General features: G+C 36.6%; 1 protein-coding gene across 1 annotated transcript; it reads right to left on the reverse strand.

Annotated features, from left to right (window-relative positions):
* Positions 1-309: 309 nt before the first annotated feature.
* LOC148952678 (putative DBH-like monooxygenase protein 2) lies at positions 310-25,943 on the reverse strand. The gene is made up of 4 exons (XM_089088040.1): positions 25,787-25,943; positions 19,621-19,809; positions 4,419-4,586; positions 310-494 (listed from the first exon to the last, which is right to left on the reverse strand). The coding sequence occupies exons 1-4, from the start codon at positions 25,889-25,891 to the stop codon at positions 375-377; spliced, it is 582 nt and encodes a 193-aa protein (XP_088944166.1). The 5' UTR covers positions 25,892-25,943; the 3' UTR covers positions 310-374.
* Positions 25,944-27,831: the final 1,888 nt, after the last annotated feature.

A 27,831-nucleotide genomic window follows, 5' to 3' on the forward strand; every position in this document is an offset into this window, starting at 1 on the left:
AAAAAGGGCTGAATTTCGGAGTAATGGGTGTATTTCGTAAGTAGTTTGGGAATTACCGAGTAATTTGGCAAGTAATGGGAATACAATTTCGATAGATATTTTTTTAAGAACATTTTGGGAAATACATTGTTCATAGAAGATCTTTGTATCGTTTTCTTTTGTTGTTTTTTTTTTCAATCTATTGAAAAACATAAAATGAAATCTATTATTGTTAGGTTAATGACATCCTCATAGTATCTTTCTTCTGACAAGGAAAACAGGGGCGAGGGCTGTTAAACGCTATGCTAAATGAAAAATAATACTAATGAATAAAGTGGCCAAAGTTTATTCACTATATAGTTGTTCTACTTATAAAAACAAAAACGTTGAATAATTTACAATTCTGGATTCAACAAGTTGAGATAAGTTGATCCAAATGTGGGACCATGGTCTGGTGCATAACCGTCGGATATGTCAAGCTCATCATATGCCCAAGAAAACTTCAGCACAATATCCTAGAAAATGAAAGATATTTTATTTATTTTTCATTTAGGTTAAAAATATGTAAACACATTTTGGGGACTTTAAATTTTCGTTTAATGAAATTAGTTTGGTAGGATTTTATTCATTAATTAATTAAAAAACGTTCTTCACAAAAAAAAAATTAAAGAAAATTGAAGAGCTACTAAACCGAAGAGCTACTAATAGACCGCCGGCCACCATCTTGGTCAGTGTTTAGGTTCAAATCATAATATAGTATGGAAAGTTTAAACTTTTCTTTTCAGATTATTTGGTACCTCAAAGACATTTCGCGAGGCTCGGTATCGGTTTAGTTTCTCAATTTTGTTTAGGGGATTATTTTAACCATTATTTCCAAATCGAATAACTTCAAATAACTTAATTCAAAGAAATTCGAATAAGTTAATGTATTTTTTCCAAAATGTTATAAGAAAATGTAAAACAAACTGAAACTTTTTTTTTTCTAGAAATTATCCGCCCAAAGACGAGCAGAAATAAGGTCGAATAATAACTAAATCGTAAAATGAACAAATTACAATAGATAGTCAAATACTATTTTAAAAAAAAACTGAAATTACTACAAGCACGAGTGGGGCTGAAACCCCTCATGCTTGTGGATGTGAGGGAATAGTATGGTGTTATGTGAGGGAATGAGGGAATCGTGCTTGTGGATGTTAGGATGTAAGGGATATGAGGGGCTGAAACCCATAAGACCCTCTAAAACGCAATGATGTTATTTTGCAATTTACTGAAATTTTGCAATTTGCAATTATTTTGCAATTTTCATTTTCAGCTGTGCGTTTCTATTTGTCATAACATACACCAGAAAAAAAAAGAAAATCGCCATAGTAACCAAGGCTACTGAAAAGATCTAATGAATTTATATTGACAGTTTAGTATCTATCGATATTCATTCCTAAATAAGTTTATAGACTTTTTAACGATATAAAAGAGGAAACGTTTAATTTTGATTTGTTTTCTGCAGAGCGCCAATGACTCTCTGGTCTTAAAAAGACCTAAGGGACATTAGCCTACTCCTGTTTGCGGTACTTTCTATTTGTTTTAAATTTGACTTGATTATTTACTGTAATTTCTGCTGATTTTGGGCTTGATTTATTGTTTTTTCGGCTTTATTTCCACTGGTCTTCAGTTTAATGTGGCTCTTTATTTTCTTTGGAAAATTTCTATTGAGAACTTTTTTTTTAGTTGATTTCAGTTCATTTTTATTTTTATTTTTTTATTAATTTTTATTTGTGTACTTTTTTTTATTGACTAATAAAAGGAATAGTTGTAAAGAACCAACATTTAACATACACTCTGAATTGTTAGTCAAACCTAAGTTAATCATTTTGCCCATAACATATACACAAGTAAAAACTAAAGAGTACGAAAATAAAGCGAAATATAAACAACAGCACGGTAATAAAAACAATAGTCACATTTGCAGCAACAGCTTCAACCTAGTAAAGAGTGAATCTATGCTTGCAGTAACCAAAATTTACAAAACGGGTTTTTCCAAAAAAAAATTCTAGTGAGCTTTCCCAGATACCACTATTTTGAAAACAGCATCAAAAGCAACGCTCTAGTATTGAGTTAGTAATGTATAATGTGCCTTCAACTTTTTATGTGTTTGTTTTTCCCCTGGCAATTTCATATGGAAGGCATGGTCGTAAAAACTTTACAGAATGATCATTCGGATATGAAGTTGGAAATTTAAGCGCTCTTTTTACGATCTGAAAGTAATTTTAGGGCAACCGGTTCCTGCCATTTTTTGCCAGTCGGTCCCTCATAGATCCTCAAGACGCCCAATCAAAACTTTACGTACCGATTTTTATCAAAATGGCTAAAAATTTAAACAAACATAACTCTGGCAAAGACATGCCCCTGCAGCCCCTAGAATAACAGCCATTAATAATGCAAATTTTTCATTGTTTATAGATGGGTTTTATAGGGAAAAATGAGAGCCCATTTAATCTTGGGCTCTTGGTAAAAGGGAATTTTTCCTTGGTAAAAGGAAAACTTTTACCAATAAATCTCTGAGCCATGCGAATCACACACTTTGTAATGTTGAGGGGAAGGATGTTCTGTGGCCCGGAAAACAACTAAAAAATTGTTTGTGCCTCATTAATTTTAAACTTATACCGATAAGTCTTTAGACCACGAGATAACTAAATTATAAAAACTAATATTATTTTCGGGTACAGTCCCCCCAAAGATGGGGGACAACAACGAAGTAAAGATCCTTTTTTTAACTTATTTAAAACTTTCGTCCTAAGGATGCCCAAATGCAGAAGGAAAAATAGAAATAGTATATGGATTCTTTTGAAAATGGGGCCAGACAAAGGGTAAAATAAACATTTTATTTTGAATGACATGAAACTTAAAACAACAAGTCCCTAGGGCAGGGGGAACCCAACGTGCAAGAAAAATTTTAGTTTGAATCACGGTCCCCCAAATAAGGGACCTCAGGGCTAAAGGGTTGTCTTTTTGGCATGAAAGTTGCTTTCTTAGGTTATTGGGCCAAGGGTACCCCATTACATAATCAAATCTGAAAATGAAATTTACTTCTTCCGAGTTTTGGGCCCATGAAAGAGCCAAAAACTTTTTTAGTTGGGATATGGGCCCTAAATATACAGTCTAATATTTTCTGACTGCCTCGAAACTATCAAGAAACGTTGCTTGGGCTAATGGGGTCAAACCTATTTTGAGCGAGATAAGGGAGCTAGTGAGTCCTGAAATGGACTAAAGCATGTTGTTCCAGATTATTTTGAAACTTTTTTCTGTAAGTTCTTGGACCATATGGAAATTAATATAGATTACCAGGGGGATGGTCTCCAAGAAAATAGGATTCAAAATGGTTAAAAACTTTTTTAATAGGTTTAGAGCTCTTAAATTTCAGCCCTTTGGACAAGAAGACTCCAAAGCCGAAGAAAAAAGAAGAAAATAGTTAGTCCCCTGGAAAAGGGCAAAAAACATTTTTCTTCGAAAAACTTAAAACCTATATCCGTAAGTTCCTTTGCCAAGGGAGCCCAAAAAATAGGACTTGGTTCTAGAGAACTAGGGCCCGTAAAATATTTTCTAGATCGGATTGAAACTTGTATTTGAATACCCTTCGGTCAGTAGAACTGCAATTTGCCGAAAAGAAAAAAACTTCTTGGATTGCATATGAAAATGATTTACTTTTACTTAGTCCATCTAGGGTCATCTAAGGCATACTTTAACTTAGATTATCTATTAACGTTTTGGCTAAGTTTTTTTATTTTGATTTTAGTCTAATTTTTTGCCCAAGTCGACTTCAACTTATAATTTTTTATCCTAGGCCTTAAGGCCAAACATTAAAATGCTTAAAACTTTCCAGATGAAAATTTAGACCATTATTTTTGATCCTAAGCCTTCTAACCAAAAGAAGGGCTGACATTATTCACAGTCAATTCACATCCCGGAGCACCGATTACATGAAGCTCTGCCTCTCGTTCTGGACAAACGATTTTTGAGAAGACCAATGGTGCTGTCTTGCAGGGGTACTAATTAGGGTGCAGGGGAGGTGGGATACCTTTTGTATCTTTATAAGGAAATTAAAAAAAAAATCCTTTCCCTTCCATCTGTAGCGTTTAGGAAGGGCACTCCTATGGACGTCCGGTTAGCTCTGGACTAGTGACAGTGCCAAGCAAGAGCTTTAAGTCAAATCAGTCCAAGTCCTAACCTCAATAAAATAAAAAATAAAGTAAACATTGAAATTCATGTTGTCCTTCGGAAATCTCATGAGTCTCTTCTTTATCTAGATATTCGTTATATTCCTTCACTTTCCTTTTTAAGGTTTTCATAGATAAAGTAGGCTCGAATCTGAATTTACCAGGCAGCACAATAATAGATAACTAAGTGAAAGATAGATCCATCAAACAGTTATCGAACAAATTTACCTCAATAACTGGGCCATCATAGAAGTCGCCAGTGTCCAATGGTCTTGAGACCCCAACAATTGTTTTATCATTCCCTTCTTCTGCATAATGTAACACCCAATCTTGTTGAACATCAATAGGCTTCAGAGGTCTCTCTGGATGTGGTATACTAGTGTTGAAATGGCGATCCTTAGATGAATGAAAGTATATTTTATTACAATAACTAAATTAATGAAGCATAATAAATTAGAAAAATTATAGAAATAAATAGATACGGAATAAGTAAACATTAATGATACAATTAAAAGTAATTTGTTATGTTAACTTAGCTATTTTCTTAAGTACTTTCAATTCAGCAAAGTGCAAGTTAAATAAACATCAATTTGTTCAGACTCATCTTAATTACCTCTCATCAAAAGTCGTAAACCGTTCGCTTCAATAGCACTCTTGACGCTGGAGACCTATTGCTCAAAACTCATAACTGGATCCATAAATAAAAATTTGCTTTACAATAAGCCCTCTTACAATTAAAATGAAATGAAAATATAGTAGTTCACTGGACTTTTGATTAAGACAGTGAAAAAAAAGAAGAAAAAACGTATATATACTAGTAAAAGTCCAAATATTTCGGCTTCACGCTTGGAAACCTTTAACAGAAAAAAAAACTATAGTAAATAGCTAACATATGCTAGAAAACAACACAAAAGATGAATAAAACGCTCTGCGAAAAAAAAAAAAATTTCACATGTCTAAGAATACGGTACTTCTTAAGCGGCGTTCAGATGCGTGTCTAGTTAGACTTGAACGTCTAGGCACGTGTGTGTCAAGTCATCAATATCCAGGTAGTTCTTGGATATTAGCTTTTTAGCTGCAACAAGTGGCAGCTAAATATCCAGTTTCTGTAATCTAGAACTCTCTATCTAGTATTTCAAATTCTACCAATCAGCAAGTTTATTTGCTTTGTATTTATTATCTGCACTTAAAAGTGGCGTTGACATGTATGTCTTGCAGTGGCACCAATTCACGAAAATGTTAGGGGGGAAGGATTTTTTTTCAATTTTTTTTTTTTAATGAAGATTCAAAAAAAAAACATTGAGCAAACATACATAAAACAAGGGGTAGCAGTAGAATGGCCCCTATTGATCGTGACGGGGCACCAAATATGGGCATAGAGTCCCTAGGGAGAACACGTGGTAATGTCAGTCGTGACGGGGCACCAAATTTGGGCATGGAATCCCCAGGGAGAATGATTGCGTAATCAAAGTGTGTCAACAACAACAACATCGACCTTGACATTCGCTGAGAGCGTGCACTTACAACAACAACAACATCGACCTTGGAACACCTGTGCTGTCGACCTCAATTCACCTATCGTGAATCAATAATTCCCCTTAGAAACAACAAATTAATTCCCCTTTCTTGACAGATCAATCAACCAATGACATCATCTGTCAGACTTTAAAAATTTTCGCCTAGAAACGATTCTCCAGGAATAGATCCAAGTCATTAATGTCATTGCCTCGGAAACAACTCTTTTGGTCGAACTCCAAAGGATATTAATAACCAAACGCCATGGAAACAATTCTCCAAGAAATATCTTAGCGATGAATTGTTTTAGCGCGGGAATCAGGTTTCTTAGTAATTTGAAATGCATCATCGCAGAGATGCCAAAAACAAAAGGAACACGCTGAAATTACGTTTAGGGATTATTTGGGCGAAACAGTTAGAGACATTTTAAAAGATGATTTAAAAGATGATTTTAGAAGAGGTTTTGAGTGTGGTCGTTATAATACACAAGTTTCATTTAAATAGTGTTGTGAGGTCCTCTAACCCAACCCCAAAGGGTTCCAATCCTCCTACCCCAACCCCGAAGGAAGCCCCCGGGCCTCAAAGGCCCCCCAAACTCCCAAAGGGCCACCGGCGCATGGGGATGCGCCGCAAAAAAAAAGGAAACTAAAAAGTAAAAATTTCGAAATGTTATCCCCCAAACGCCCTCCTCAGACCCCCAAAGGCCCTCCCCTGGTCCTCAAAGGTCCATCGAGCTCCCAAAGGACAAACCAGCCCCCAAGGGTCCCCCGGACCCCCAAAGGTCCTCCCCCGGTCCCCAAAGGTCCACTGGGCTCCCAAAGGCCCTCCCCCGGTCCCCAAAGGTCCCCCCGGCTCCCAAAAGACCACTCAATCCTCAAGGGCCCCGGATCCCCAAACGCCCTCCCTGGGCCACAAAGGTCCTCCCCCGGTCCCCATACATGCACACAAAAACTTACACACACACAAAAACTTACACACACACACAAAAACTTACACACACACACACATGAAAACTAACACACACACGCCAAAACTTACACACACACGCCAAAACTTACACACACACACACAAAAACTTACACACACACACACACACAAAAACTTACACATGCAGACTAAAACTTAGATTCAGACAAAAACTTAAATACACACAAAAACTTACACACACACACACAAAACTTACACACACACACACAAGAAAACTTACACACACACGCCAAAACTTACACACACACACACACACACACACACACACAAAAACAAACACATGAACACAAAAAAAACTCACACACACACGCACAAAAACTTGCACACACACACACACACACAAACTTACACACACACACACGAAAACTTACACACACACGCCAAAACTTACACACACACAAACTAACACACACACACACACACACACACAAACTTACACACACACACACACACAAAAACTTACACACACAAAAACTTACACACACATACACACACACACAAACTTACACACACACACAAAAAACTTACATCCACACAAAAAACCAGAGACACAAAAAATAAAAACAAAAAGAAAAAAAACCAATCGAAAAAATCTAACTTTATTCAAAGCACTATTACAAATACCATAAAAAAAACAATAAAAAACAAAAAAAAAATTACAACAATGCAAATAAAATTACACACACACACAAAAGATTGCAAAAACAAAAACGCACGAAAACTTACAAACACACGTAAAAAATTACACACACACGGAAAAACATTCAAAAAGACACTCACAAAATTACACACACAAACACACACAAAAACTAACACATGCACACGAAAACATACATGCACACAAAAACTTACATGCACACAAAAACTTACACACACACACAATTAGACACAAAAATTAAACAAACACACAAACGAAAACTAACACACACACGCCAAAACTTACAAACACAAAAAAACTAACACACACACACACACACACACAAAAAAACAAAAACATGAAAACAAAAAAAACTCACACACACACGCACAAAAAATAGCACACACACACACACACACACACACACACACAAACTAAAACGCACACACAATAAAACTAGCACACACACGCCAAAACATAAAAACATAAAAAATCACACACACACACACAAACACAAAAAAAATTACAAAATAAAAAGAAAACTTAAAAGAAAAAAAAAAATAACATTCAGATAAAAAATTACACACACACACACACACACACACAAAAAAACTAACTCACACAAACACACGAAAACTCACACACACACCCCAAAACTTACACACACAAAAAAAATTAAACACAAACACACACACACACAAAAACTAACACATGAACACAAAAAAACTCACACACACATTCACAAAAACTTACACACACACGCACTCACAAAACTTACACACACACACACACGCCAAAAATTACACACACAAAAACTTACACATTCACATGAAAACTTACACACACACACACTAAAAATTACACACACACGCAAAAAATTACACACACACACACACACACACACACAAACTAACACACACACACACACACACACAAAAACTTACACATGCACACGAAAACTAACATGCACACAAAAACTTACATGCACACAAAAACTTACACACACACACACACACACAAACTTACACACACACACACACACACACACGAAAACTCACACACACAAGCCAAAACTTACACACACAAAAACTTACACACACACACACACACATACACAAAAACTTACACATGAACACAAAAAAAACTCACACACACACACGCACAAAAACTAACACACACACACACACACAAAACATAAACATACACACACACGAAAAAAAAAACACACACCACAAAACTTACACACAAAAAAAATAACACACACACACAAACAAAAACAAACAAATACAAACACACAAAAACAAAAAAAACAAACAAAAAAACTTACACACACACACACAAACTAACACAAAAACACAAAAATCAAATATCCACGCACAATAGGTTAGACATACAAAAAATTACACACACACAAAAAAACTTACACCCACACGGAAAAACTTACATGCACAAAAAAACTTACATGCACACAAAAACTTACACACACACAATTTACAACACACACTCACAAACACTAACACACACAAAAAAAAAATTAAAAACACGCACATTATAAAATTCACACAAACGCCAAAAATTACACACACACACAAAAACTCTCACACAAAATAACACGAACAAACAAAAACAAACACCAGCAGCCGAACACTTACATTCACACGAAAACTTAAACACACACACACGAAAACTAACACAAACATGACACAACTAACACACACAAAATCTTAGACACACACAAACTAACACACACACACACACATAAACTTACACCCACACTCAAAAACTTACACACACACACACAAAAACTTACACACACAAAAACTAAAACTGACACACACACACAAAAACTAACACCCACACGCAAAAACTTACACACAAACACACTAAAACTTACACAAACACACGAAAACATTTTCACACACAAAAACTTACACACAAAAAAAAAAACTAACACACCCACACAAAAACATACACACACACACACTAAAACTTACGCACACACACTAAAACTAATACACACACACTCAAAAAATAACACACACAAAAAAAATTACACACACACACAAAATAACAAAATCAAACTAAAACTAACATTCACATAAAAACTTACATGCACACAAAAACTATAACACACTTTAAAAAACTAACACTCACACACAAAAACTTACACACACACACGAAAACTAACACACACACACAAAAACTAACACACACACTCCAAAACTTACACACACACAAAAACTAACACACACAAAAACACACATACACACACACACACACACACATTCAAAAAAACACACAAACACACACACACTAACAAAAACAAACAAAAAATTACACCCACACACAAAAGCATAGACACACAAAACTTACATACACACACAAAAACTAACACCCACACGCAAAAACTTACATGCACACAAAAAATTACAAGCACACAAAAACTACACACACACACACACAAAACTTACACACACGCACAAAAACTTACACACACACACACAAACATACACACAAACAAAATCTTACACACACACACACACACACAAACTTACACATGCACAATAAAACTTACATTCACACAAAAACTTACACACACACACACACACGAAAACTTACACAAACACACGTCAAAAATTACACACACAAAAGCTTAGACACACAAAAACTTACACACACACACACAAAAAAGCTTAGACACACAAAAGCTTACACACACACACACAAACTTACACCCACACGCAAAAACTTACATACACACAAAAACTTACATGCACACAAAAACTTACACACGCACACACACAAAACTTAAACACACGCACAAAAACTTACACACAAACACAAAAAATTACACACACACAAAAACTTACACACACACACACACACACAAAAACTTACACAAGCACACCAAAACTAACATGCACACAAAAACTTACACACACACACACACACACCAAAACATACACACACACACGACAAAACTGACACACACAAAAGCTTAGACACACAAAAACTTACACACACACACACACAAAACTTACACCCGCACGCAAAAACTTACACCTACACGCAAAAACTTACATGCACACAAAAACTTACTTGTACACAAAAACTTACACAAACAAAAAAACTTACACACACGCACAAAAACTAACACACACACACACACACATAAACACACACATCAAAAATTACGCACACACACACAAACACACACACACATAGAAACAAAAAAATTAAAAAACCACTATAAAAATTACATTAAAAAAAAAACTTACATTCACACAAAAACTTACACACACGCACAAAATCTTACAGGCACACACAAAAAATAACACACACACACTAAAACTTACACACAAACACTAAAACTAACACACACACACACAAAAACATACACACACACACAATAACACTTAAACACACACACTAAAACTAACACACACACTACAAAAATTACACACACACAAAAAAATACACACACACACACACAAAAAATTACAAAATCAAAATATAAATAACATTAAAAATAACAATAAAAATCACAAAAAAAAATACACACACACACACACACAAAACTTACACACAAACAAACGCACACTAAAAATTACACACACACGAAAACAATTTACCACAAACAAAAAATTACACACACACACACACACACACACACACAAAAACTAACACAAGCACACTAAAACTTACATTCACACAAAAACTTACACACACACACACACACACACACACAAAACACACACACACACACACAAAAAAATACACATGCACACGAAAACATACACACACACAAAAAAACACACACACACACACACACAAAAAAACAAACACAAGAAAACAAAAAAAAAAAAAACAAAAAAGAAAAAAAAAAAACAAACACAAACACACACACAAAACTTACACACACACACACGAAAAAATAAAAAAAAACGAAAAAAATTACTCAAAAACAAAAATAAACACACACACACACAAAATTACACACACACACACAAAAAACAAACACACACACACACACACACAAAAATAAAAAAACACACAAAAACAAAAAAACACACACACAAGCTTAGACACACAAAAACTTACACACACACACTAAAACTTACACCCACAAGCAAAAACTTAAATGCACACAAAAACTTACATGCACACAAAAACTTACACACACACAAAAACTTACACACACACACAAAAACTTATACACACACACAAAAACTTACACACACACACACACTTGCGCAATCACATTAAACCTTAACTGCACACAAAAAATTAAACACACAAACACAAACTAAAACTTACACACATACACTTCAAAACTGACACACAAAAAATCATAGACACACAAAAACTTACACACACACACACAAAAAATTACACACACACGCAAAAAATAAAAATCACACACAAAATAAAATTCTAAAAAAAAATTAAAAAAAAACAAAAAAACAAACAATCTCAAAAAAATACACACACACACACAAACACTTACACACACACACACGAAAACTTACGCACACACACGAAAACTTACACACACACACGCCAAAACTTACACACTTACCATATCACAGTTACATTGTCTTAATTTTTCAAATTTCATTTTGAATTTCTGTCGTGAAATGCAAGAGTTGGAATATTTCAGTAGTGACTTGTTGTGCTTTACCTTCTCACAGTTACATTCTCTTGATTTTTCGAAGTTCATTTTGAATTTCTGTCATGAAATGCAAGAGTTGGAAAATTGGGGTCTTAGTCCACCAGCCCGCATGGTGGAAATCCACTAGCTCAGTATTGGGGTCCCAGTCCACCAGCCTGAACGGTGGAAATTCACTAGCTCAGAATTAGGGTCTTAGTCCACCAGTCTGAATGGTGGAAATCTACTAGCTCAATATTGGGGTCTCAGTCTACCAGTCTGAATGGTGGAAATTCACTGTTTAAGTTAGGTTAGGTTAACTTATCATGTGCGCTCACGATAAATTAACCTAACCGTTTCCGGCGAGTATGGTAAGGTTAGGCTAGATTATGTTAGGTTAGGATAAGTTAGGTTAGGTTAGCCCATGTACGCTTCACTTAGGTTAGCTTAGGTTAGGTGAGAGACAGGCAAAAAGTTAGGTGTATGATTAGGTTAGGTTAGGTTAGATTAAATTAGGTTAGGTTAAGTTAGGTTAGGCTAGGTTAGCCTACGTACGCGCGCGTACGTACGCCGCCGGAAAAGGTTAGGTTAACTTATCATGAGCGCTCATGATAAGTTAACCTAACCTAACTTAAACAGTAAATTTCCACCATTCAGACTAGTAGACTGAGACCCCAATATTGAGCTAGTAGATTTCCACCATTCAGGCTGGTGACTAAGACCCCAATTCTGAGCTAGTGAATTTCCACCGTTCAGGCTGGTGGACTGGGACCCCAATACTGAGCTAGTGGATTTCCACCATTCGGGCTGGTGGACTAAGACCCCAATTTTACAACTCTTACATTTCATGACAGAAATTCAAAATGAACTTCGAAAAATCAAGAGAATGTTACTGTGAGAAGGTAAAGCACAACAAGTCACTACTGAAATATTCCAACTCTTGCATTTCACGACAGAAATTCAAAATGAAATTTGAAAAATTAAGACAATGTAACTGTGATATGGTAAGTGTGCGTAAGTTTTCGTGTGTTTGTGTGTAAGTTTTTGTGTGTGTGTGTAAGTTTTTGTGCGTGTGTGTAAGTTTTTGTGTGTGTAAGTTTTTGTGTGAATGTCAGTTTTTGTGTGCATGTAAGTTTTTGCGTGTGTGTGTTAGTTTTTGTGTGTGTGTGTTTAAGTTTTTGTGTGTCTTAGATTTTGTGTGTGTAAGTTTTGACGTGTGTGTGTAGGTTTTAGTGTATGTGTGTATTATTTTGTGTGTGCATTTAATTTTTAATGTGCTTGTGTAAGTTTTTGTGTGTGTGTGTGTGTGTGAGTTTTTGTGTGTGTGTGTTATTTTTGGGGTGTGTGTGTAAGTTTTCGTGTGTGTGTGTGTAAGTTTTTGTGTCTGTGTGTAAGTTTTTGTGCGTGTGTGTTGTAAATTGTGTGTGTGTAAGTTTTTGTGTGAATGTAAGTTTTTGTGTGCATGTAAGTTTTTGCGTGTGTGTGTAAGTTTTTTTGTGTGTGTGTAAGTTTTTGTGTGTCTAAGCTATTGCGTGTGGATATAAGTTTTTTGTGTGTTTGTGTAAGTTTGTGTGTGTGTGTGTGTGTGTGTGTAAGTTTTTGTGCGTGTAAGTTTTTGTGTGTGTGTGTGTGTAAGTTTTGTGTGTGTGTGTGTGTGTAAGTTTTGTGTGTGTAAGTTTTGGCGTGTGTGTGTAAGTTTTCGTGTGTGTGTGTGTAAGTTTTGTTTGTGTGTGTTTGTGTTATTTTTTGTGCGTGTGTGTGTTAGTTTTTTTTTGTTGATGTGTTAGTTTTTTTGTATGTGTGTGTGTGTGTGTGTAAGTGTGTGTTTGTGTGTTAGTTTTTTCGTGTGTTTTTGTGTTTTAGTGTGTGTGTGTGTGTGTGTAAGTGTTTGTGTGCATATATGTTTTTGTGTGAATGTTAGTTTTCGTGTTCTTGTATTAGTTTTTGTTTGTTTGTTTGTGTGTTTGTTAGTTTTGGCGTGTGTGTTTTATTTTTAGTGTGTGTTTGTGTAATTTTTGTGTGTGTGTGTGTGTGTGAATTTTTGTGCGTGTGTGTGTTAGTTTTTTTGTGTTGATGTGTAAGTTTTTGTGTGTGTGTGTGTGTGTGTAAGTTTTTGTGTGTCTGTAAGTTTTTGTGTGTGTGTGTGAGTTTTCGTGTGTTTGTGTGTGTAAGTTTTGTGTGTGTGTGTGTGTGTGTGTGTAATTTTTTTTGTGATTGTAATTGTTCGTCTGAATGTTAGATTTAGTGTGAATGTGTAATTTTTTTTGTGTTTGTGTGTGTAAGTTTTTGTGTGTGTAAGTTTTGTAGTGTGTGTGTAATTTTTCGTGTGTGTGTGTGTAAGTTTTGTGTGTGTGTGTGTGTGTAAGTTTTTGTGCGTGTGTGTGTGAGTTTTTTTTGTGTTCATGTGTAAGTTTTTGTGTGTGTGTGTGTCAGTTTTTGTGTGTGTGTAAGTTTTGGCGTGTGTGTGTAAGTTTTCGTGTGTTTGTTTGTGTAAGTTTTTTGTTTTTGTATTTTTTTGTACTATAGGTTTTTATGTTATTATTTTTAGGTCTTTTATTTTATCTTGTTATTGTTATATTTTTTTTTGTTTTTATTTTTTGTTAGTGTGTTTTTTTTTGTGATTAAGTTTTTGAGTGTGTGTGTAAGTTTTGGCGTGTGTGTGTATGTTTTCATGTGTGTGTGTGTGTAAGTTTTTGTGTGTGTGTGTGTGTAAGTTTTTGTGCGTGTGTGTAAGTTTTTGTGTGTGTGTGTAAGTTTTTGTGTACATGTAAGTTTTTGTGTGATTGTAAGTTTTTGCGTGTTTGTGTAAGTTTTTGTGTGTGTGTGTGTGTAAGTTTTTTTTTTTGTAATATTGTTTTTTTGTATTTTTGTTTTTTGTGTTTTTGTTTATAAGTTTTTGTGTGTTTGTGTGTGTGTTTGTAAGTTTTTGTGTGTGTAAGTTTTTTTTGTGTGTGTGTGTGTATAATTTTTTGTGTGTGTGTGTGAGTGTGTGTAAGTTTTTGTGTATGTTAGATTTGGCGTGTGTGTGTAAGTTGTCGTGTGTGTGTGTGGAAGTTTTGTGTGTGTGTGTGTTAGTTTTTGTGCGGGTGGGTGTGAGTTTTTTTTGTTGTGATGATTTAGTTTTTGTGTGTTTTTGTGTTTGTTTGTGTTTGTAAGTTTTTGTGTGTGTGTATTTTTTGTAGTTTATGTGTATATTTTCGTGTGTGTGTGTGTGTAATAGTTTTTTTTTGTTTGTGAATTTTTGTTTGTGAATTTAATTTTTTGTGTGAATTTTTTTTATCTTGTGCTTGTGTATGTTTATGTGTGTGTGTGTGTGTGTGTAAGTTTTTGTGTGTGTGTGTGTGTAAGTTTTGGAGTGTGTGTGTAATTTTTGGAGTGTGTGGGTAAGTTTTAGTGTGTGTGTGTGTGTAAGTTTTTGTGCGTGTGTGTAAGTTTGTGTGTGTGTGTACGTTTTTGTGTGCATGTATGGGGACCGGGGGAGGACCTTGGGGGCCCAGGGAGGGCGTTTGGGGATCCGGGGGCCCTTGCGGATTGAGTGGTCTTTTGGGAGCCCGGGGGACCTTTGGGGACCGGGGGAGGGCCTTTGGGAGCCCAGTGGACCTTTGGGGACCGGGGGAGGACCTTTGGGGGTCCGGGGGACCCTTGGGGGCTGGTTTGTCCTTTGGGAGCTCGATGGACCTTTGAGGACCAGGGGAGGGCCTTTGGGGGTCTGAGGAGGGCGTTTGGGGGATAACATTTCGAAATTTTTACTTTTTAGTTTACTTTTTTTGCGGCGCATCCTGCGGCGCTTTCCTGGCTCACGGCGCATCCCGGCGGCGCTTCTCTGGTCCGGGGGACCTTTGGGGGCCGGGGGAGGGCCTTTGGGGGCACAGGGAGGGCCTTTGGGGCACAGGAAGGGCCTTTTGGGGTCCGGGGGGACAGTTGGGGACCTGGGGGACATTTGGGGACCGGTGGAGGGCCTTTGGGACCCCGTTGGTCCTTTGGGAGCTCGATGGGCCTTTGGGGGGCCCGGGGATGGCCGTTGGGGGTCTGGGTGGGACTTTGGGGGCGCCGGTGGCCCTTTGGGAGCTTGGGGGGCCGGGGCGCCCCGGGCCCGTCCGTCGGGGGTGGGGTAGGAGGATTGGAACCCTTTGGGGTTGGGTTAGAGGACCTCACAACACTGTTCAAATGAAAGTTGTGTATTATAACGACCACACTCAAAACCTCTTCTAAAATCATCTTTTAAATCATCTTTTAAAATGTCTCTAACTGATTCGCCGAAATAGTTCCATAAAATGACTGAAACTGTTTCGCCCAAATAATCCCTAAACGTAATTTCAGCTTGTTCCTTTTGTTTTTGGTATCTCTGCGCTAATGCATTTCAAATTAATAAGAAACCTGATTCCCGCGCTAAAACAATTCATCGCTAAGATGTTTCTTGGAAAACTGTTTCCATGGCCTTTGGTTATTAATATCCTTTGGAGTTCGACCAAAAGAGTTGTTTCCGAGGCAAAGACATTAATGACTTGGATCTATTCCTGGAGAATCGTTTCTAGGTGAAAATTTTTAAAGTCTGACAGATGATGTCATTGGTTGATTGATCTGTCAAGAAAGGGGAATTAATTTGTTGTTTCTAAGGGGAATTATTGATTCACGATAGGTGAATTGAGGTCGACAGCACAGGTGTTCCAAGGTCGATGTTGTTGTTGTTGTAAGTGCACGCTCTCAGCGAATGGCTGACTGGTATTTCGTTTACCGGTTGTTGGGTTTGAAAGAAAGTTTTTGACATGAATGGAAATGGCTTGACTTCTCTTGCTTCGAGCACTGGTTTTAGAATGTGGAGAGTTCGATTCCTGGATATCATGTAAAACCAAGAATTCGGATATGTTTTTGCTTAAGTTGTCCCATTCATTATCATTTCTCAGCTTTTTTAGTGCCTCATATGTCCCACAAACCAGTGCAAGTGTCTTATATATCAACAAACTTTCGGATTGAAGTTGCTCTGATAAACAATTTCTAATGACATAATACTTTCTCCATTATGTGCAAAGTTGAGACAAAAGAGGCTGAGTTGATCTTGTCCAGTAGTCCTTTTGCCTCACATGCTGACTCGCCGTTTGAACTATCAGAGACTGTGGCAAGCACAGCAACAATGCAATCAAATCTTTCCCTCACCTTCAAAATACAGCGGACTGCGTAAAATCAGTGACTCTGGACTGTCCTCTCAAGCTCAAGACTTTTTGCCCGCTAATACGCTGGGATTCCGCAAATAGCTCGTGTCGAGTATTACTGCATGATATAAATGCACAAGTCCTGGTATAGAAGTCCTGGTTGAACTCCCTTGAAGTAATGATATTAGGGCTGTTTTAAAACTTTTTTAAAAAGTTTTAATTATTGAATTTTAATGTAAGTTTCTTTTATAGTGGTTTTATTCTCTTCGTCTGTTTTGTTGAGGACGGCCCTTGGATATAGGGTCGAAATATTCATTTAAAGTTGCTTTCCACTGTCTTGTATAAAAAAAAAATTTACCTGTTGTTCTTCTTATTTGTTTATGTTTGAGATCTAGAGTGTTATAAGGCATTTGCTATAGATCTCTATGTATCAGCACTATTTGTCTTAAATTCCGTCCATGCTGACATACAATGCCTGTGTCTTTCAGAACCATCATGTTGCTTTAATAGAGCAGAACTGTCTTTCCACTTACAAAATCCTAACTGAATGAAAGCCATTTTCGACCAGTTTCTCCAGCCCATAGAGTCCCCATAGAAATATGGCGGCAAGCAAAACAAAACACGGAATTCAAGGTTTTTGAGTATTCAATCCATTCATAAGTCTTATAGTAGTTTGCCCTGAATTTCTTTCTGTTAGAATTAGAAGCCGGATATCTCTCATGAATAGGTTGAGCTGGTTTGTCATGACGCGTCGTAGAGAGATATCTGAGAGAGGTTCTTGACTACTACTGCTACTGGGGCCCGCAAGGGGCTTAGGGATGCAGACCGAACTTTAATGTTGACCTGAGTCATTACTGTTCCGCTTGTTTCCGAAGGACTGTCACTGGTGGGGGAATTTGTCTCCACTAACTCGACACTTTGAGCGCTGACACTATTGCCACTTTCTTCATTTTTCTTCTGCATTTTTACCGCAAAAAAATCCAAAGTTTTTTGTCACTTTTTACTCATAGTTTGATTACGAAATCTTCACAAGAGACAATAAAGAAATACTGACCAGCTGAAGTTTGTTTGAGTGAGCCCTACTCAGAAATCACATTTCCGGTCGAGGATTGTTAATAAAATAGCGTAGACGCGCTCTTAGAAATTTCAAAATAAAATTATCTCCTTAATGGTAGAATTAGGTTTTACAAGAGTGGGAAAGACAGTACATTTCAAAACAAAGTCATCAAAAAGTAACAGTGCTATTTAATAACTGTGCAAAACGATGCACAGGGGCTACAAAAAAACACGACCAGTTAGCCAGGTTCGCTGTTTTATTATAGCACAGAACTATAATAGAAAATAGCTGTGAAATATAAATGAAAGGTAATTTTCAAAGTCTAAGGGGGGTATGCACCCCCCCCCCCCTAATTGGCGCCTCTGATGTCTGGCTGACATTCCACGCTTAAGCAAGCGCATGGCGAGATATACATGGCTGGACATGAAAGTCTTACTGGACTTACATTTGTACGTTGCTTTAGGGCAAACGAACTTCAACATTGGAGAAGAAACACAATACAGACCAACACAAAGCAGCTGTAAAACACTGAATAGGTTCTTAAGGTATCTTCTGATAAGGGATTCTATTAAAATGAAACGACCTTTTTTAACTAAAATATTGCATATAACCTAGGTCAACGTAATTAACACAGAACAGGTCAGAGGTCATTAAGTGCAATCACGTGAAAAAATCACATTTTATTTAGTTTTTCCCTTTGCAAGATTTGTGCCCGTTATTATATTTTCAATTCGAATTTAGTTATAAGGTAACTTGATGTAATAAATTATTTAATATTTTCTATTTTCTACGACCAGCAATCAAGCTCGAACATCCCTCTTGGGGGGAGGGTATTAATAAACATGAATCCATGACTATCTTCAAAAAGCATTACCCTTTTCTGTAAGGGAAAGCTTGATTTGAAAGTTTTCAGTAATGCGTATTTTCAGTTATACACGTTCTCCTGCACATGTTACGTTAAAAATTTAATTTTTTCTATGATGAATCCTTTTTAGTTAGCCCCCTCTCTGTTCTTTATAAAACTATGCAAACTTCCCTAGGTTAATGGGTTTTTGTTCATAAGCTCTGACTCTTCACTTCGTTTAAGTGCAATTTTTTGAATAGTCCTTCAATTCTCTTTTTACGTCATCATCATTTTACGTCATTCAGTACTTTTTACGTCATTTAGTATTTCAGACATCATCAAGTCTTCATTTTATACATGTTTTGTTTTTTGTATGAACCATTGACAAAATAAATTTTTTGGGTGAAACTAACTTTTCAATATAGCAAATCCTTACACAGACAGTAACATAGCTAGATTAATATTTTCAGAAGAGGTTTAGCAGACTTTCGAAGGGAGAAAGCATCAGCTAATCTACACTATATAACATCTTAGACACAGAAAATAAAAAAATAACAAGAATATAGAATAAACAACACCTTTACTTTCTCACCTGAATGTAAGATGTTCCATCTTCATAGACTCCTGCTATGACCTGATCTCCAATCTGTCCTTCAGTGATTGGTCGAAGAATTGATACTCCTACCCAGCCCAGGGTTTGTGCTTCAAATTCAAAATAGATTATGTTGTTTTCAACATCTGGTGTCCAACGAGCAATAAACGCACCGGTTGTGCTTAAATCCTAAAATATTTCGACTTAACAAACTGTATATACATAATGTATGTTTTTTTAACTAGTCACTGTTGTAGCTTTGGAACAGTGTTTTACTCGTCTTTTCGGAGCCTTTTAACCCTTAAAATTAGGAATGTTTGAGATAGCAAAGTAGTGACACCTTCCTTGGACCTTATTTGGGCTGCAACTCACTCCCAAAAAGTTCATACATCTAGCACAATAACTTCCGATTTATCGTTTGGAATTCAGACTACCTTAGAAAACTGTTGAAACTCCTATAAATAAGAGTTTCCCAATTCTATTTTTAAGGAAAACAAAAAAAATTATTAAGGGGGAAAAGACCATTATTCCTACCATTAAAAAATCACTGCAGCACCAGGCCACTTGAGGCCAAAGCAGATGCGCACGATCTCCCAACGTCCTCAAGATTCAACAAGTAATACTGAGGTACACTTCCTGAGAGGCTTTTTACATTTATCCTATTGCTTGCCTTTATCTGAAGGAATGTATTTCGATTAAGAGCTTTGGTGGCTAAGAGAGGAGAAGCTACTCCCTTATTCTGGTGATTTTGAATAGAAAAGGAGAACATGAGTATTCATAATCGTATTTACACGAAGTGGGAAGGTATTGGGCCATGCCCAGAGATCAAGGTTTCCCGTTATAATGTGATGCTCTCGAACAGGTTGTTTTCATTGTTTTCATGAAATACTTTGGGATAGGTTAGTTCCAATACTACCTGAAATTAATACCTTAGCTCTTCCTGGGACATTGCGAATAACCTTTTTGACAACCTGGATGCGTACAATGTGTGTTTTTTTAGTTCAACATCTCCCCTCTAAATGTCCTGAAAGTTTCAACTTAATGACCTTAGTCGTTCACAAAATATTGAAGATGTCCTTTTTGGCAGGCAGAATGCACAAAGCGTCTTTTGATGCTGCTCAACATCCCCTCGACATTCTCTAAAGTTGCAACCTAGCTCTTCTCGAGACATTTTCGATACCCCTTTTTGACACCCTGGATGCACCCAGCGTCTTTTAATTCATTTTAGTCTATTTAGTGATGAAAGAGTTGTTTACAGTTATTTTTAACTAGTAAAATAAATCTAGTAGGTAGCAAAACAGTCATGCCTAAACTGCTATTTCAACTATTTTTTGCTGACGAAAGGTAATTCTAGTAATGCTAGCACCAATTTCACCAATATTTTAAAAAGTTAAAAAAGTGTGAGATGTTTTTTTTGTTTTAATGATATTTAAATCACTCTGATTTGTTAGACACTTCCGCAAAATAGGGGACGAACAAGTTTCGTATCGATTTGTCTTGAATTTTATTGGGTATAATTCTAGCTTTGACCTGGTTTGGGCATTCACTGCAGAATCTGGTGGTAAGATGAGGTGGTGCTGAGGTAAGGCACGCAACGTTTTCCCAAAATATATTATTAAGTGGTCACACCCATCTTGTAATGATACAAGCGACATCTCTGCTTCCAGTTACAATTGATGCTGGTTTTCTTCTGAATAGCTTCAATTTCGCCCCATAAGTAGCTGGTTTTCTGGACGAATGGACCGTAAACAAACGAATCTTATTCGAGTTGCAGTCTTACATAAATGAAATAGGCATTTTTAATATCGCCGCAGTCATACCCAAATAGGCGGATTGCAGTATGAGTTTGGATTGATGCTTTACTTGCTTTAACAAGCTTATGAACATGCTCAGTAGATGTACAATCAGACATAAGCACAACTCCGATATTTTTGACGACGAGATAACTGGACTTAGCACTAGGAGGAACTCAAGTTTGCGCTTTAGGGGGGCAGAACCTGATGATATTCTGCGTGGTTGAGAGTCAATCTGTATTCTTAGCAATCATTTAAGAAGGAGCTGAAGAAGTTATCACTGAACTGTGGCTCGATCACTTGGTTAGATACTAAATGCAATGTAATTAATACATTGTTGATGTATTAAATACTAAATACATCTACAAACTTGAATCTTTCATCAAAATTTGCTAGCACGAAGTTAATGTGCCATTTGAAGATAAAGCTGGGACGTTTGGTCCCTTATGGGGTTTTGCGCGTTATGTTTGTCCATTCTGAGGTACTGTCCTCTTCAAACATTGGGGACACGAACAGTGTTTGCTTTTTATAAATCTCTGATTGTGAACTAGAGTACATTCGTGGGTACCCATAGTGTTCATATTCGTGTTTGCAGCCAAGTGGCTTATGAGATAGAATACTTTCTGAAACTCCACTAGCACGAGGTCAACATATGTACTACCATTATCAAGCCACTTGAAGACTGTTGCCACTAAGCGAACTATGTAAACTGTAGTGTTGCATCTCATTAGACTGCCATACTAGAGAGGGTCTATATTGTCTTTAGTTTGCTTTAGCAGTTCTTTTAAGATGAATGATACTGCGAGCTTGGAGAGGGTTTGCGTGATGGATATTGGTCACAATTTATTGCAAGAATTTGAAGTTTTAGTTTTGGGATTACTTTAACATAAGCGTGTTTCAAGCACTCAGTAAAAGCTATTTTAGTGAAGCTCGAGTTAATAATATGTGCTCACGACTTTACAATGAATAAAGCAAACCCTCACATCCAATGATTTGGGAGCTCTTCTGGAAATGAGGAGCTCGATACTCTCAATTTACACAACTCTTTATATACTTCGTACTCGTGCATTTTGCCGTTATCACTCAGGCATGGAGATCTGATTCACCAATTAGTTCAAGCAAGAAAACATTCTATAATACGTAGTTAAGTTTGTTAAAATAAGATACAGGGTGCTTCCCGTGATGTACGTAGGTACCTTCGCCGCTTGGGTAGGGCCTAGAACAGAGGAAACCCATTGTTTTCGTCAGATTGAAAGTACCAGTAATGACAAATCCTGGCCGGCTATGCTATAATCCTAGACTGTCAAAAGAGGTTTGGAGGTAGGAAACTAGTTTTCGACTACTTTTTACATTTTCAGGATAATAAACACATGCAACAATTAAAAAGAAAACATCTCTGAGAAGATTTCTTATTTTGCATTGAACCCCAAATTACTTCACGACTATGTTCTATAAGCTGAGCAAGTAACTTACAAGGGATGCTAGTTTAAACACAAAGACCAACCCCTCCCCCAATTTTTTCTGTCCTTGTAGTCAGAAAAAAAATCCAGCAATGTTACAAAGCTCCTTGGTCAGCTGCCAAGTCTCTGCTATTGCCACTATGCGGACATTACTCTGTCTAAGAATTACTTCAAGTTCATCAACTTTGTCATTTAAAGAGTGAGTATTGCTCAAGAGGAAATTTCGAAATTTATTTCTGCACGTGAAGATTTGCAACGTTAGGAATGGCGGAATTTCTTGATCCTCTCCAGAAACAAGGGCTTGGTCAGCGCCAGAGAGTACAGGTAGCAATCTGCACTGTTGTACTGAGTAAGACATTTATCACGTTTGGGTTTACTGACTTGAACCCTCCCATAGGAAGTTACAACTTCGTGTAGCTAAAATACTTCTTTTTACCCCCTAGCTACCCACTCTTGTCTCCTTCCAAATTTCAGTTATTTTTGGCATCGTGGGTGCAACAAAACTATTTTGGAGTTCATTAGAAGTCTTCGAGCTTTGAATGCTATCTCAAACTCAAACAATTTTATTGTCAAGCGCCTTTCACGGTCATGCCGATCAGTGGCAGCTAAACATGTTCATTAAATCACAAATAAAACTAAACGTGGATGAGGCTTAGCAGCTTTTTCAGCACCGGCAGCACCATCCTCACTAAGTAAATTTGAAGCCGATTTAGTATCCCGTTTATCAGATGTAAGAAATGGATTCCTATATTTCATATTACCTGTCTCCATATATTTTTTCTCTTGTCTCTTTTGTTTTGATTGCCCCTTTTCTCTCATTCCTGTACAGTGCACCATTTTCTTCTACTGTTGGATTAATTGTGCAAAAGATCAATCCTACAACTAAATCACCAATGCGCTTCCCACGTCCGTTAGCACTATTGCTTTCCTACAGTCGCAACTACATCAAGGTGGCCTTTACAAACCTCCAATGTTTTTTGTTTTTTTTGCTCTCTTTACCTTAGGCCATGGGGTTTTGCTTCGCTAGATCTAGTAAAGAACGAATCCTAGGTAGAACAAGCCTGAACGAATCAGGCAGTAGAGTAAATCCAACATGGCCTCATACCCAATATGACGACATCTTATGTATAAAGATGCAGTTTTTTTTCAAAAATTGTATTTTATTTTTAATATTATGTTTTTCCACTTACAATAAGCATGTAGATATAGCAATTGCCTTTCAAATGTGTTCTTAAACTGCTCTCTATGATGTTCAAGTGCCCCGCTAGTGGTGAAGAAAAGAAAACAAGAAAAAAGGGGACACATCATTGTTATCGAAGGAAAGAAAAGGATTTTCCTTGTTGTTCAAGTTGAGGGGCTGTAACTTTTCTGTATGGGTTTTTGTTTACACAATAAACTTTTACCATTAAGATTAATTGAAATCATACTAACCATTCCTGAATAAATTTCGAATGACAATCTTTGTCACTTGACATTGTTTTTTCAAAAAGTGTTTTTAAATTTTCAGTTTACTTTGGGCTGAACTTATTTCTTTACGAGGTTGTAGGGATTAGCACAACCATTAATACTATATTAAGATTAAGCCTTAATAGAAGATTACATTTTACACCTACAATAACGATGGGAGTTGGTTGCAGGGGTGATCTCCAAAAATCATGAGTTGACGGAAGATGCCCCAAATCTTTACAAAATGACAAGATTTTTACCAGAAAATTTGCTTGTTGGAAGTTTAAGGTCTTCAGAACCAACTGACAGGATCAGTAGCGATTCAGATCAATTTTACACATAGTTATAGGACGAAAGAGACACAATCCAAGGTAGAAATATTATTTTCATTAGGAGATCTGAATACCCAGTCTAGTAAAAGTAGGGATAGATGATATTCGACCTTAGAAATTGGGTGTAGGGAGGGAAAATAGCAATGATAACAGACAGCTACAGTTTTGTAGGTGCAACAATCTAATTACAGCCAACAAGTTGTTGGGCATCACATACCCTTAAGGTACAATGACACTTACATAATGGTAGGGAGGCTAGCCTTATTGATTATTTTATTGCGAATATCAGACTGGCAAGATTGACACAAGAATACAAAGGAGTGAAGTTGTTGATATTAAATTTAAAGATCGCCGGATCAAGGAAGGATAACTACCTTTTGGGTAGTGATGACGTTAATCAATTCTGGGATGCTTTACAAATAGTAAAACAATTTGCGAAGCAGTAGAAAAATGTCTTAAGGGAAGAAGAGAAGCAGCTAGGAATATTAGCAAGAACACTTTGAGCTTGGTAGAAGAGATGAAGAGGTTAGAAGAGAATGAAGGAATGATGAGAGGGGAGTGATGATGATAGGTAACGATAAAATTGATCAAGTGAATACCGTCATCTCCCTGGCATAGCATTATTAGAGGCAACACTCTAGTGAGGTTAAATGCCTACAGTAAAGAGCCATAAGGATTCAATGTGTTATTTATTTGTCGGTTTATTTATCATTTTTTCCAGAGCCATTTTATAAGAAAGAGCCACTTCGGAAGGTACTAATTCGATTGGAAATTGAAGGTTCTAGTGTCTGTTTTTAGAGTCAAAAGTGATCAGAGGGTATCCAGCCCCCTCCTATGTCCTTTTTAACTGCCCTATCCCCAAAGATAGGAAGGTTTTTAGCACTAGAAGTGCATCTACGTCCCCAAATTCTTCAGATTTCACGAAAGAGCAAGTCCTCCCCCTCCCCCCCGAGGAACAAAATACATTTCAAAATATGTCAAAATGAAACGGAGATATATATTCGTCCTTTACACTGCCATTGTGGGGAAAATATATTACATCTAGTAAATAATATCTGTATAAGTTTTCTTGTGTATTTTATTGATAGAAAAACGAGCAATGCTTCTTCACAAAATGAAAAAAATGAAGACATACCTGTTCGTAGAGGTAACTGCCGTTGTTTTGACGAGGTACTGCCAAAGCAGTTACAAACGTAAGGAAGAGAAACCCAAAAGTGAGAAATTTCTTTATTCCGTTCATCTTTAGAATATATACCAAATTGATGTGGTATCTTAGATAGAATATATTATATAGTGGGTCTAAGGGCCTTATCAGTATAACCTATAGTCAATATTTAATCAAAATATACAAAGCAAACATTTATGTAACTGGCAATTCCAATAGAGAAGTTTTTCTGGTTGTTCAAACTTTCTCAGTGACTCATGATGAACGTACTTGAGCAGTAATCATAGAGACGTCTTTTATGGTACGTAGTACTTTTTTTCTTTACAAAATTCCTATTTTTTCTCTATCTCTTTTTTTTTTTAACTAATAGATGACAAATAAGACAAGCTAATCAAATAAAACATGCAAGTCATTACAATGGCCTTCACAAAATTAGTAACTTAGTAAAACGCGATGTTCCTACCTTATCGTCATTTTTTTATTTTTTTTGCCTCATCGTACAGAAGGAATGACATATGCCTGCGATGCAAAGAAATCGGTGAAAATAATAGCTAAGTTTTATGCATTTTTTGCCGTTGATTTCGAAAACGACCTTCATGTTTTTCTATCACGACAAAATGTTTTCAAAAGTTCGATTTCTCTTAGATTTTATGAACGTTTATTATAAATGTTTTTTTTTTGTCAGGTTTAAGTTCTTTAATCCCTCCTGAGTATCATTATACCGTGTTTAAACATACAAAGAACCCCTTTACGATACCTCCTAGTCACCGTGTAAAATACGTATAATACCGTGTTTATACGCACAAAGTACCCCTTTACGACACCTCCTAGTCACCGTGTAATATACGTGAAATACCGTGTTTAAACGTACAAAGTACCCCTTTACGACACCTCCTAGTCACCGTTCTTAATTCCTTGTTGGCACCTCTCTATTGTCACGTGAAACCTTATTTCATGTCGAAAACTGTGTTTTATTTTAATATTATCTTCTTTTAATTACAAAAGGCACTACATGTAGTAAGTTCCTTTCAAATGAGTCCTCTTTGATGTTTCAGAGAACGAAAAAGGAAATACGCCGCTGCATCAGGGGATTGTAATTCTCCTAAATGGAACTTTCGCCTATTGTGGTTCAAATTGTACTAGTTTCACTTCAATCTGACACCATATTGGTGGGTTTCGGGATATTTTTTTAAGTCCACACCAATTTGTTTTCAGAAGAAAGTTTATCATTAAGATTAATTGAAGTAACAGGTGCCATTCTTGAATCTGTTTCAAATGGTAATTCTTCCTCACTTGACAGATTTTTTTAAGCAAGTAAAAATTTTTTGGTTACTATAGGTTAAGGATCGATCTTTGCTAGCGGCTACCCTGCCAGGGGGCCAGGTTGCCCCCTAAAAGGGCAACCATGATGCGTATTTATTTTGGTTCACTGATTTCGCAGAAACGCTAGCTAAGCAGGCAAAATTAGTACCATGGACGTCACTTATAAGGGGGAGTTGATAACCCCCCCCCCAAAAAAAAAAAATCGGTGAAAATTAGTCAAAATACTGCGTAAGAGCAATATCAGGGGGGTATATTGATGAATGTTCTGTCATGTATGACCATTGCCCAAGTAGACCTTGATTATTATAGGCAGAAAAGGGCATAATAGGTAGAGGAATGGCTTTCTATCACTAGGACTTCATTTAGAGCTCTTGATTATGCATGCTGAGAGTCATTGTATGATTCTGATTTCAACAAGCCCACCGTTCATTAAGGAGTATTCGTACAAAGAGGGCTTACAGACTGAGCAGTGGGGATAGGAGCATTACTAGCAAAATCAGTTGGAATTAGGTAGGATGATTTTGGCAGAGCTGAGACCTTAGATTAGCCGTTGCAGGTTCTTAGTTGGTTTGGTGAGCTTGGAAATAACTTTCTAGATATGCGCATTTTCATTCAATTTATTAGCACAAAACAAATATTTACGCAATTAACTTTTAATTATTCAGGATGGTTCTCGCAACGAGTCTTGAATG

The sequence above is a fragment of the Artemia sp. Qi Xiang Cuo genome, chromosome 4 (genome assembly GCF_049724085.1).
Source record: "Artemia sp. Qi Xiang Cuo chromosome 4, ASM4972408v1, whole genome shotgun sequence".
Classification (NCBI taxonomy): domain Eukaryota; kingdom Metazoa; phylum Arthropoda; class Branchiopoda; order Anostraca; family Artemiidae; genus Artemia; species Artemia sp. Qi Xiang Cuo.

Bases quoted from the DNA above. Each gene is read 5' to 3' on its own strand.
- LOC148952678 (XM_089088040.1), bottom strand. From the start codon at position 25,891: ATGAACGGAATAAAGAAATTTCTCACTTTTGGGTTTCTCTTCCTTACG. The intron at 19,810-25,786 runs GTATGTCTTCAT...GAAATATTTTAG, and splicing joins GCAGTTACCTCTACGAACAG to GATTTAAGCACAACCGGTGC. The intron at 495-4,418 runs GTAAATTTGTTC...TTCATTTTCTAG, and splicing joins ATGATGGCCCAGTTATTGAG to GATATTGTGCTGAAGTTTTC.